General features: G+C 40.8%; 2 protein-coding genes across 4 annotated transcripts in view; both read left to right on the plus strand.

Annotated features, from left to right (window-relative positions):
* mpp5a (membrane protein, palmitoylated 5a (MAGUK p55 subfamily member 5)) overlaps nt 1-6,750 on the plus strand; it is a gene marked incomplete in the record, with an annotated part of 23,317 nt that extends 16,567 nt beyond the window's left edge. Inside the window, 9 exon segments of the mRNA XM_035674139.1 lie at nt 22-99; nt 214-397; nt 524-595; nt 899-970; nt 1,327-1,494; nt 1,576-1,665; nt 3,541-3,653; nt 3,769-3,879; nt 3,990-6,750. Coding sequence (XP_035530032.1) covers nt 22-99; nt 214-397; nt 524-595; nt 899-970; nt 1,327-1,494; nt 1,576-1,665; nt 3,541-3,653; nt 3,769-3,879; nt 3,990-4,166 — 1,065 coding nt within the window.
* Nucleotides 6,751-9,623: 2,873 nt separating this feature from the next.
* Nucleotides 9,624-12,399, plus strand: part of ccdc88c (coiled-coil domain containing 88C) — a 49,259-nt gene continuing 46,483 nt past the window's right edge. For all 3 annotated transcript variants that reach the window (XR_004797144.1, XM_035674152.1, XM_035674151.1), the window contains exons 1-2: nt 9,624-10,230; nt 12,040-12,152. Coding sequence is in view for 2 of the 3 variants with exons in the window: in XM_035674152.1 (XP_035530045.1) it covers nt 10,171-10,230; nt 12,040-12,152 (173 nt within the window). In the remaining variant the exon portion in view is untranslated. The remainder of the gene's footprint in view (nt 10,231-12,039; nt 12,153-12,399) is intronic.

A 12,399-nucleotide genomic window follows, 5' to 3' on the forward strand; every position in this document is an offset into this window, starting at 1 on the left:
GTGTGTGTGTGTGTGTGTCAGGCGGACATGCACGGCCTCCTGACCTTTGTGCTCATTCCCAGCACTCAGAGCAAACCTCCTCCTGTCAAAGAGAATGTGGTGAGTTCAGAGTCGGACCAAACTTTCCATCAGAGAATGGATTAAAAAGGTTGCTGACAAAAATGGGGTTTAAAAATGTCTTGATTTTTTTTTGGTCTCCTTTCTCTCCTGTAGGTCCACGTGAAGGCACATTTCGACTACGACCCGTCAGATGACCCCTACGTGCCTTGCAGAGAGCTGGGCTTGTCCTTCCAGAAAGGAGATATTCTCCACATCATCAGTCAGGCAGACCCTAACTGGTGGCAGGCCTACCGGGACGGAGATGAGGATAACCAGCCACTAGCTGGACTGGTACCAGGTACGTCTGTCTGTCTGTCTGTCTGTCTGTCTGTCTGTCTGGAGCCTGTAACACTACACTGTATAAACTAAACTTGTGTTGTGAATGCTCTTTGTTTTCTCTCATATTCTCTATTTTCTTCCACAGGGAAGAGTTTCCAGCAGCAAAGAGAAGCCATGAAACAGACCATAGAAGAAGACAAGGAGCCTGAGAAGTCTGGTCAGTTCCTCTATGACACTACAACCTGGTGACTGTGTAACTAGTAGTTTATAGTTTATGATAGCATATTTTATAGTTGTATTTATTTGATGATCGTGTGAATGTACAGAGGGACTACAGGAAATATATTAAATTGAGGGAGATTGTGAGGGGGCCATTTTTTCCCTATTAGCTAACTTAGAGCAACCCATAAGCCACCACCACACATACATATAAACATTCCAAGCACAAGATGACAAATCAAATCATTGATTGAGTAAAATGTGTGTTACTGTAGAGTAAAGGCTGTCTGATTGTTTACAGGGAAGCTGTGGTGTGCGAAGAAGAACAAGAGGAAGAGAAAGAAAGTGCTGTACAACGCTCACAGGAATGATGGTATGACCTGTTTGTCTTTCCTTAGCTGGAGCTCAACTCTGGTGTATATAGACTGCTGGTAGTGTAGTCAGGTGTCTGCGTGATCACCAACTGTAAGGAAAAAGATGGAATTAGAGATAAATGTGTATTATTTCTCCAAACCATATTATAGTTCATATTTTAGTGTCATCTTAAATTTTGGATAGTTGTTAAATGATCAAATAATGAATTTGTCATAGGTATCTCATGTTTCTGATCATTTCCTTGCTTTGTACATTCCAGCCTTCTCTCTTTCCTGTCATGTTTTGAAATCCTCTTTCTCCCTCTAACCAGTTTATCCCCATTATAACCTTGTTTCTTCCTTTCCATCGATCCAGATGTTGACAATGAGGAGATCCTCACCTACGAGGAGATGGCTTTGTACCACCAGCCGGCCAATAGGAAGCGGCCGATTGCACTGATTGGTCCAACCAGCTGCGGGCAGGTAGAGCTTAGACAGAGACTGCTCAACAACCAACCAGAGCGCTTCGCTGGAGCTGTCCCTCGTAAGATTTATACCGACACACGCACTGTACACATGCTTCTGTGTGTTTGTGTGTAGTAACCTCTGTGTGTGCGTGTTGCAGACACCACGCGGAGCCGTCGAGAAGGCGAGCTGAGTGGTCGAGATTACCACTTTGTGTCTCGTCAGACCTTTGAGGCAGAGCTGGCAGCAGGTAAGATTTTATGTCACTGAATTCCTCTCTCAGTGTCAGTTGTTTTTTTGATGAATTCCAGATCCATCAAAGGTCCACATGTAGCATTTTTCATCTGCTGGCTTAGCTCGACTCGGTTTGGCTCAGTGCACCAGCCCAGCGCGGCAGGGATTTTAATCTCCATTACAACAGGGCTACCCGCTTGAATGTGTGTCTATAAGGCAGGGAGAGCTCAAGATTGAATTAAGAGAGAGACTAAGAGAACAAAGCAGTGAATCTAATAAATAAAATGTAATTTGCTGATTGTTTCACAGCAGTTAGTTCTAAAGCACAGAGAAACACGGCCACCTTCCTCCTTGCAGCATGAAGACAAGCTGCTGACTAAGTTCTGCTCCGTTGATAAACATTTAATTTCCTACAAATTCTTCTGAACTCAGTGTAGTATATACACAACTGTGCCACTGGCCTGTGCCTTATCAACTTCCGATCATGCCTTGTATCATTAGAATACAATTTAAAGTGATTTCTCTATCAATAACAAAAACAGTAATCCAGGGATTTTTGTGTGTTACATTCATGGTTACAGTGCACACAGGAACTGCTAATGGCAAATACAGCAGAACCTTTTCCATGGTGTAGATAAAACAAATGTAAGCTGATAAAACGGGACTCAGGTGTAACCCATTATTGTAGTTGGAAGCAGACTTGAACACAAACTAACCAACCACAGGATTCTATGACAGCAGATTTTTAAAGCTAAACCACTAATAAATCATCTGCTGAACGTGAAGTCTATTCAGGAAGCAGTCTTTTTATTGACCTGCATAAGCTATACAGATATTTCTGCAAATTGTTTGGTAACACATATGTATGCAATGGGTATTTTTCCCTGATTAATAGGTCAAAGCTGCTGTGCTTGTATCCTACTCTGTGTACTCTGTCAGTTCATAAAGTCCATTAAAAAATGTGTGACAGCCATCCCACAGTATTAAACCCTGAATCACTGGTGTACAAGATGCCTCCTGTTCCTCCTCTCTCTACTTATTAGTCATTATTCATAACATGACGATTATTTGCAGTTTAATAATACTAATCATGCCTAGAATCAGTTATTTCCTCACAAAGAACATAAATATAGCCAGCAGCAGTATTAAAATGCTGCATGAACTTCAGTCAGTCACCACAGTCTGATTTCCCCGTGTGGGTTTTGGTGATGATCCAGTCAATGAGTGAGCTGTCCGTCTGTACAACTTCATGTTTACTCCTCTTGGTTTGTTTGTAACTGTCTGTGTGAACAAGGATCATACCAGAACTAAAATGCAACAATGTATCATTTTCCCCTTGGTCCTGAACAAATAAACCAAACTACATGTGTGAATTGTTTGAATACACCGTCGTACACCATCACTAACAGTGCTAGGGCTCCGAATGTTTTATCTCCTTAGCGCACTGACTGTCTCCCCTCTCCATTTATCTACACATTTAGGTTGGATACAAAGTTACAGACACTGGTTATTTGTGGAAGACTCTTAGACTTGTGGACTTTTTAGAAACTATTTCAAATGTTTATGTATGGTACCATCAAGCCTGAAACAAAGCAACAATAATGGCTTGCCTTGCTAAGACATGTAGTGACAGTATCATTAGCTTGTAACTGAAGTGAGCAGAACCAGCCCAGGCTGCAAAGGCTTAAGTATAATTTCCAGACTGGAATGAGAAAATGAAATGTTACAACATTACCAGTCATTCTTGGTCAACATCTAGTGCTATAAAAATAGCAAAACTAAGCCAAAGTAATACACAGACTTCTTGTGTGGCTTCTCCCAGTGTGAAGAAATGATATCATGTTAACACTTGAAACCAGTGTAACATCTTCCCCCCCGTGTTCTTCCTCAGGAAAGCTGATCGAGTCTGGTGACTTTGAGAAGAACCTGTACGGGACGAGTACAGACTCTGTGAGACAGGTCATCAACACTGGAAAAATCTGTGTGCTCTGTCTGCACACACAGGTTGGTACACACACACACACACACATACACAGTGAGTGGACACAGTGTCTTTCCACTACAGAACATTGGTTAAAAAGTTGAATCCTAATGTATTTGTGTGTGTGTGTGTGTGCAGGCTCTAAAGGTGCTGAGAAGTTCAGACTTGAAGCCTTACATCATCTTCATAGCTCCGCCCTCCCAGGAAAGACTCCGAGCCCTATTGGCTAAAGACAACAAAAACCCCAAGGTTCCTGTCCAACTGTCTACACTGTCTGTTTACACTCAGTCAAAGATAAATACCACTGCTGTTTGCCTCAATAATAATGTGTGTGTTTTGTGTGTGTGTGTTGTGGACAGCCGGAGGAGCTGCGCGATATCATCGAGAAAGCCCGGGAGATGGAGCAGAGCTGCGGTCACCTGTTCGACGCCGTCATTGTCAACCTGGACCAGGACAAAGCCTACAACGAGCTGCTACGACTCATCAACAAACTGGACACTGAGCCCCAGTGGGTGCCCTGCTCCTGGCTGCGCTGACAACACACACACACACACACACACCAGTCATAGAGTAGAAAATGGAGTACACATTTCTAGACATTTAACTAACTGGAACATGAAATGCTGTGTGACAATTACAGCAGAGTATTAGAGCCACTGTTAGGGGAAAACTAGTCTGAGTCACAATGTTATGAGATAAAATGGAATTTTATGAGAAAACGAAGCGAAGAAAAAATAATGCTAAAAACATAATGCTACAAGATTGTAATTTTATGAGAAAGCATCATGATATAATGAGATAAATTCCTATTTTAGTAGTACAACCATAATATTACAAAATAATTTTATGAGGAAAGGTCATACTATTGTGAAAATTAGTTAAGAATACCTTTTACAAAAAGACATGTCATAATATTACAAAATAAAGTTCTGATTAATAATAATAATAATAATATTATATAATCATTATAATATTGCAGGGAAATGTGGTTATTGTGGGAACAAAGTGCTGTGTGTTATGATAAATTGAATTGATTAGTACATCCTGACAGTCTTTCTATTGATCCTGACTCACTGAGCTTCCACGCAGAGCATAATGTCCACTCAGCGCTCTGGCTGCCTGCCATAAAGCCCACTGGACTACATTCTGATGCCATGAACATGTGTTCTGTGTGCTCTGTGGTCCAGCAGCTGCCTCTAGCACATCCAGCTGTGGGATGTATGCATCACCTAATTGGTTTCATGATTTTGGGGTATTGATGAAAGCTATAACCTCAGGTCATCAATATTCCCTCATTTGACACAGAAAAGCTAACAACTTTCCATTTTAAAACTTAATTTTTTAAATATATTTATAGTTGTGAAATGACAGTATTTTCCCGTAATATTAGGACTTTTTTTTGTAAATCTCTGATTTAATTCTGTTTGTTCTCAAAATTACCACCTTGTTATAATACTTAAATATTACACATTTTCTGATGGTAAAGTAGACTGCATTGTTTCACTATTAAAGTAGTGTAGTAAAAAATGTAGCTTTATCTTGAAGTATTTAAACTTTTAACTCGTACAACTACAACTTACAGTATTTGGACAGCTTCTACAATAACATGACATTTTCTCATGAAACTATGACTTAATTGTACGTCTGTAATCCCAACATTTATTTTATCTTCAGAATAAATTCTGGTAATACGACTTTACTCCCCACATTGTAATATTACAACTGTATCTCATTAATACACTAATTCTCTTTTTATTCATAAAACTGCAACTTTACATTAGTTCTTCTCATAAAATTCCAGCTTTATTCTTCGAGTACTGTGACATTTTGTCTGGATATCTCATCTGCCATTGACCCTGATACTCTGCTGTAGTGCGGAGGGGAGACACTGAGCACACTATAAGCATCTTCTAGAATGTATTGACCTGGTGGCACTGGTAATGATAAATACATACAATTGACAGTTTTTGTCTGTTGAGGAAACCCTCAACAAACTGATGTTGTGCCTAACTGGTCCATAATGTTTTTATTCAGCAGTGACATTTATATGACGCTGATCTCTTTCTTATCATCACAGTTCTTAGTGAGACCAAAATATGGACCTGGAAAACACTTTTTCCTTTTTTTATCTTTTACTTTAAAAGTTCCTTCTCAGAAATATGGGGCCTCATTCCTGATGACTTTATCCTGTGATCATTTCAACCATTATGATTAAATATTTAAATTAAGAAAGTCAATTATTTTATTATTATTTGAACTTTTGCTGTGCCGAGAATCAGAAAACGTGTGCACATGAGGCCCCTGGTGAGGAGTAAATGTGAAAATCACACACACACACACACATCAAGTACAAATCCACACTGAGCCACCGCTTTTATTGCTATGAAGAACACTCACTAACATGCATTGTGTACTTACTGTACACACCACAACAGTGCATTAGATACTGACTGCCTCTGTACTGGGGAGCCTTCTGAACCCTGACTGACTGACTGACTGACTGACTGACTGACGGCTGGTTTCTCACCAGCACTGTACACTATTGCAATAAACACTAAAATAAAGGACACAGCACTTCCTGGCTGACTTTGATTTTCTGACTGACGTATGACAGACTTATCTCGTCGGCCGACTCTTTCTGTCCCGTCTGATCACATTTGAGTAGAAATGAGCCTGAGGGGTGACGAAAAACCTGAAAGTTGTAGTTTTTAGCCGTGTTCCTGATCGGCACACAATGCTGTGTTTATTATTATATATTTAGTGTGCGTTTGTGTGAGTGGACGTATGCGTGCATGTGTGCGCCCGTCTTTGAAGACGGTGAAGTATTATTGTGACCCAAAGTAGACCTGACACCATATCACTGTTATCACTGGGTAGAGCATTTATATATTTGTAATAATAAAAATAGATTTATGAAGTCCAGAAAGCACCAATAGGATTGCAGGTTTTGCCTCCCTGCCATTGGTCCAGGAGGAAGAGGTGGGTGTGGCTAAGTGGAATTAATTGTATTGAATGTAAAGTTTATTGATACCACTTCTTGTTTATCAGACATCACTTCTTCCTGAGAAAATCTGCTTTTTGTATGAACATTCACAATGAATAAATAAATAGATGATTGATAGAAAATGACTGGCTGATTTCTTTGTGTAAAGGTTTCTTCAAATGCAGTTTTTCTCCAAACAAAAAACCTAAAGTAACTCAAATAACTGAAAGACTAGAAAGTTTAATGGACTCCACATATTATTTGTCAATGAAGGTCTTTGTATCAAGTATAATACACACACACACACACACACACACACACACACTAGAGGACAATTCACAACACTACAACAGCCTTGAGAATGGCATCACTTTATGTAATGTGTCTTAGTGGGAAATAAGTAAAACCTTTCAAAAACTACATTTCACAGCAGCACCATAAGGCTGATCACTCCTGTACCGTGTAATGAGGGATAGGGCGTGTAGTAACACAAAGGAGCCACAAGGTGGCACTGTTCTCTGGATTATTAATGCCATGTGTGGTCTTTGAAGTGGAACAATGTCCACTGCCATGCTGTACTCTCCCACACCCACCAGCAGCAACCAGAGCTCCGTTCCTACAAGTATCTGACTTTGCTCAGAGGAAACAGACCACCAGGTTCCGAGGTGCTGCTTTTATTTAGCAACTCTTGTGTCGGCTACATGTTAGGTCTGGTTCTGGACATGAAGGTGGTAAACCTGCCCGTTTCCTGTCTGATCATGCAAAATCTAAAGCACACACTCTGTAATCGAGCAGACTCTTCCAAGGAAATGACACATTTCTACAGGTCTGATCCACCCTCCACCCTTCACTCCCCCACACAACTGCACTGAGATCAGCATCACAACACCTCCCTCCACTTATTTCCCCATTAGATTCCTCAGTAAAGGTCAGTACACTTGGACTGGACCAGAGGAGCATGTTCACTGAATGTTTCACTTTACAAGGTGACATAAAAAGTTCAAGACTTAATAAAAAAGTTCAATCGTCACAGAACAATACCTACATTACATTACATTGTAATTACATTACAACTTTATCATCTTTACTTGCTGGGTGTTTTGGTGGAAGTTCTTCATTTATTTCATTTTATGCCATCAGTTAGTGCTACTTTGCATGTGGCCTTTGTGTCCCTTTGATCTGAGCTCATCTTTGGTTTCCTTTTCAACCTGTTTGAACAGCAGTCAGAGAGTCTCAGGCAGAGCAAGAGCTTAAACCCCAACCTATGTGTGCTTTTGCTTAAAGGGAGAATTCACTTTAAAAGAAGAAAAGAAGAAACATACAATAGTGTTGGATACAAATCTGGACAAACACTCACTTGGGTACATGTTAAAGTAGTTTTTGTTATTAGTATTATAGATCTAGTATTCATTTGCCTGGCCTTATGTGGACTATATCATCTTATGAGGGGAAATCTTGTGTATTTAGTTGTTTTATTTCCTGTCCCTATGAAAAAGTCTACTTTTTATCATATTCCTGTCTTTCCTACTCAGACCTCTGGACTGCAGTTTATTTCTTATTTTCTAAATAATATTTTAGTAAAATTTCAGGATCCAAACAAAGAGCAATCCAGCAGAGATACTGCCACATTGCAAACAAAAAATAAAATAAAATAAAACCCAAAAGATTAATTAACTGACCTGGGTTGATATGAATTACATAATGTACATTCTTGTTTATATTAGTACAATCTCAAAGGAAAGAAAGCTAAAGGACTGCAGTTTATCATCAGTATTATTGTATTATGATTATTTCCCTTTAATTCAATATGGGATAATTAAGATGAATAATATTCATAAAGGCTGATTAAACAGGCCACTCAGTTTTCATCTAAGAAGTAAATGTACTTTATAATCCAATTAAGACTAAAAAAGTCATACATGACATTAAGTCTAAGAGACATGGGATTATATTTTAGGTTATTTTAGGCTCATTTATCGTGACAGGAAGATATCTGATTGGACAGGTTTTTATACATATATGTATATATATGTTACAGGCAAATATATCTATAAGGCATCAATAAAATTTTGTTATTTGATCATTTATCTGACTGTGTATCATTTAATTTTCTTATGGTCACATATTTTCATGGCAGCTGTGGAAATGAATAAAAAATAATAAAGAATAAAATAAATCTCTTACAGCATCATAAAATCATTAGGTTGTACAGCCACGGTTAGTATAAAAAAAGCAAAAATTAGCAAGAAATGTGTAACAAATAACTTTATAACGTAGACGTGCCTGTTCCTGGGCCCTGGCGTGCACACTGTGGCTAACTGACGTCGCTTACTGGGACATTTAAATGGAACTGAGCCATAATAATGTTAATAGTTACACCGTGCTTTTACTGCTATGACCACTGTGATGGTTTATATATTAAACCTGTGCTTACTGAATGCTTAGGCGAGGTTTAGGTGATGTTAGGGAACCAACCACATATCTGGTAAGTTAACTGTAGCTGTGTATTTGTCTAGTTAAAAAAAATTAGTAACTATATATTGGCTGATAGACATATGAGGTAAAATAGTTTCTTTACAAGTATAAATTACTATTTAGCTAACTAGCTAACGTGAGAACTAGGGATGGAACATCATGATACCTTCATGGTTTGTTATGGTTATCTTTTTTAATCGGATTTCAGAAAAAAAAACCAGAAATATAATATTACATTATTCATTTAAACATTACTTAATCACTTAACACTCTCTACATTACCTAACTGACTAATTTAAAAGCACAACAATTTTTCAAGTTTGGAAACTGTTTCTTAGCATGTTAGCATCTCGTTCCGTCTGAACTCTTTGGCTGGTTGAGGTTGTCTGGCGGTGACGTCAGACACAGAGAAAACGCTTCCAAAATACTGCGCTGTAATTGGCTGATTTATCTCAGAGGGCGGAAACCGCGTTTCTTGCGGTAGCGGATTGGTCGGTAGCCCTGTCAGTCAACCCCCCGCCTTTCGTCTCACAGTCAGGTTGATGGAGAGAAGGATAGGAGAGAGGTAGACGTGGTGGAGATGTAGCAAACAACGGAAACAACAATTTTAACGCTCTCTGTTTTCTTTTATCGTGCATTTGACTTTTCTCTACCTAGTTAACTTTTCTTTTCTTATTTCACGGCGGTTTCTCCGCTTTACGGTCCGAATTGTGTATCCTTGGCAACGCGAACAACTGTCCTGCGAAGTTTGGATCAAGTGTTGGAGCTTCAGTCAGAGAAAAACAGGACATTTACCCGCTAAACTAACGGAACCGACCCCGGCGTGCATGTGAGCGCTTGTGGAACTATTCCGATACGTTTCTACCCATATTTAACCTGCTGTTTTATTTTAAACCCGGTGTTTAGGGAAACGGGACAGCGCGAGACAATAGTGGTGTAGTGAGCTCGTGCAGGGGGGGGGGGCTTTGTTCTGCCCCGTGTGGAGACCCACCGCGAGCCCGCTGCGGATATCGATTGATTGACCGGTGGATTTATGATTGCTTGCTTATTGATACGCGGACTCGGACGCCGTTGGAGCAAACATGGATGTGACTCTGTCCGAGTTGCTGGCCACTTTCATGGAGTCTCCGCTGGTGTTGTGGGTGAGTGGGAGCCGCACGCGCACACACACACACACAGTTGTGAGGATGCACGCGAGTTGATGACCTCTGCCTCTGCTTTACTTTCTCTCTCTGCTCGGGTACTTTGTCTACAACAGCTAACTATCAGAAACCAACAGCCCTGCGCTCTAATGTGCCACCCTGCAGTAGTCCGGCACTATTAACCCACTGAATGACACCTGAGACTGTTACCCTGCACTGGGAGGACGCCGGGTTTTCAGTGTAAAAGCCTCAGATTAAGTGATCCGTTGAGAGATTTGCTAGTGTGTCTGGGACTTTCCAAATGTAGGTCTCAGAGTAAGTACCAAAAAGTTCATTCTCTGTTTGTTCTGCTCCACCGGTCACAGCTGCAGTCCTTTGGTTGCTGCTGTTTCCTCACCATCATCATCTTTTGTCATTAAAATGTTGTTGAACACAAGAATTTCCTCCAGTCAGTCGACCCTAAGTGCTCATTGTTTGGGTGACTTTAGCTGTCTGGTTGATGTGGAGGGGTGGGTGTGTTAAAAGCTGTCACTTATCGTCACAGCACTGCAGCTGATTTCTCTAATCGAGTAAAGCTTTAAGTAAATAATAAACACAAATCCAGAGTAAAGCAACATCCTTTAACCCAGCGGTTCTCAACCTTTTTGCTGTCAGGGACCCCCACATTGATACTCATCAGACCACAGACTCCTGTTGGATAAGATGTCGTCTCAGGGACCCCCGTCTGAGTTATTCCATAACTGTTTGTACTGTAGATTGGCAGATTAACAGTGAAGTAACTCTTATACATTATCTCATTGGACTAACCTGCACTCAATTAAATAATAGTGAAATATAAATCATCATCATCAGATTGTGTTAGTGTACTACAAGCAGATTTATTGATAATAATGACACAGTGTTTTTTCACCACCTTGAAAGATGAGTTCCCCAGTAGACTTTGTTACAAATACCAGTGTCTTCAGAGTTGGGTTGGGTCCCAGTGTCGTCTTCTTGCTGCCCAGTATGGGCCCTCAGCCTCCACTATGACAAGCAGCAGAGCAGTCAACAGCTTATTAACTCCTTGGTACCTCCGGTGTCCCTGTGACCTCACATCCTGTTGACCTGACCGGTCAACCAGCGATTGTTCCCGTCTTTGTTGGACACACACAAACACAATTAACACAATTAACACAGCCACACAGTGGAAAGGCTCCACAGGACAACTTTCACCACACTGCTGACTTTCTGTTTGCCATTCTCCTCTTTATTCATTTGCACATCTGAAGTTGGAGAAATAGTTTTTTGGAGCAGAATGCTGCTGGTACAATCTCTGAACCCGATTTCAGGATAAGTCTGGGTGGAGAATATGAAAGCGTGGCGCTTGCCTTCAGCAAGGCCCTTAACCCCCGACTGCTCCAGTGGAGCTGCTCTGTGGCCAGCAGATCAGACTGTGGTTGTTATTGGGCAGCTTCCAGCTGTGTCACTGTGTGAGTGTGAGCAGGGCGTTCCCAAAAAAGAGAGCACTACTCTCAGCAAAACCCCCAAAGATACGCTTTTTGAAAACTATTAATTGTGCTGTATAAGTCTCTTCCAAGTCTTTTTAGTACCCAGTGTCCTCTTTGTACTGTCCCTCTGCAGCGGCTCAGCACGGGGAAGGACTTTCATTCTAGAAAGACTAGCTTTGGAAGATACCCAGTTGCCTTAAGATGATTTAGAAATGTTGATTGAACACTCAGCAGAAAGCCAACCAGCATTAACTTGAAAGGGAAACTGAAGCGTGTGTATCTTTCTACTTGCAATGTAGCTGACCTCTCTTTCTGCCTCTAGGTGCGGACGCTGGGTCCACTGGGTTCAAGCGATGATGTGGGCTCCGAGGAGCGGGTCAACATGTTCATGGAGCTGGTGGACGGCGTTTTCCTGCACAAGATCATGACACACATGTAGGTAGCACCCTGCAGACTGAGAGCTTCAGGTTCTATTTGCATGAGTCAGTGAAAAAAGTTCTTTTGGTGTGTGTTTCTGTGTGCCTGGACTGGTATATGAGCGCTATGTGAGTTAATCCAGTGTTTCCGGTGTGTGTCAGTGTAAGTGTGTTTGTGGCGACCACATCCTGACTCGCTGGTTTCAGGTTGTAAACGTCGCAGCCAGATGTGCTGTCGGAGTCTGCATCAAGAAATGCAGCAGAGT

Source organism: Morone saxatilis, unplaced genomic scaffold (assembly GCF_004916995.1).
Source record: "Morone saxatilis isolate NCDOM2014 unplaced genomic scaffold, NCSU_SB_2.0 Contig3, whole genome shotgun sequence".
Lineage (NCBI taxonomy): Eukaryota > Metazoa > Chordata > Actinopteri > Moronidae > Morone > Morone saxatilis.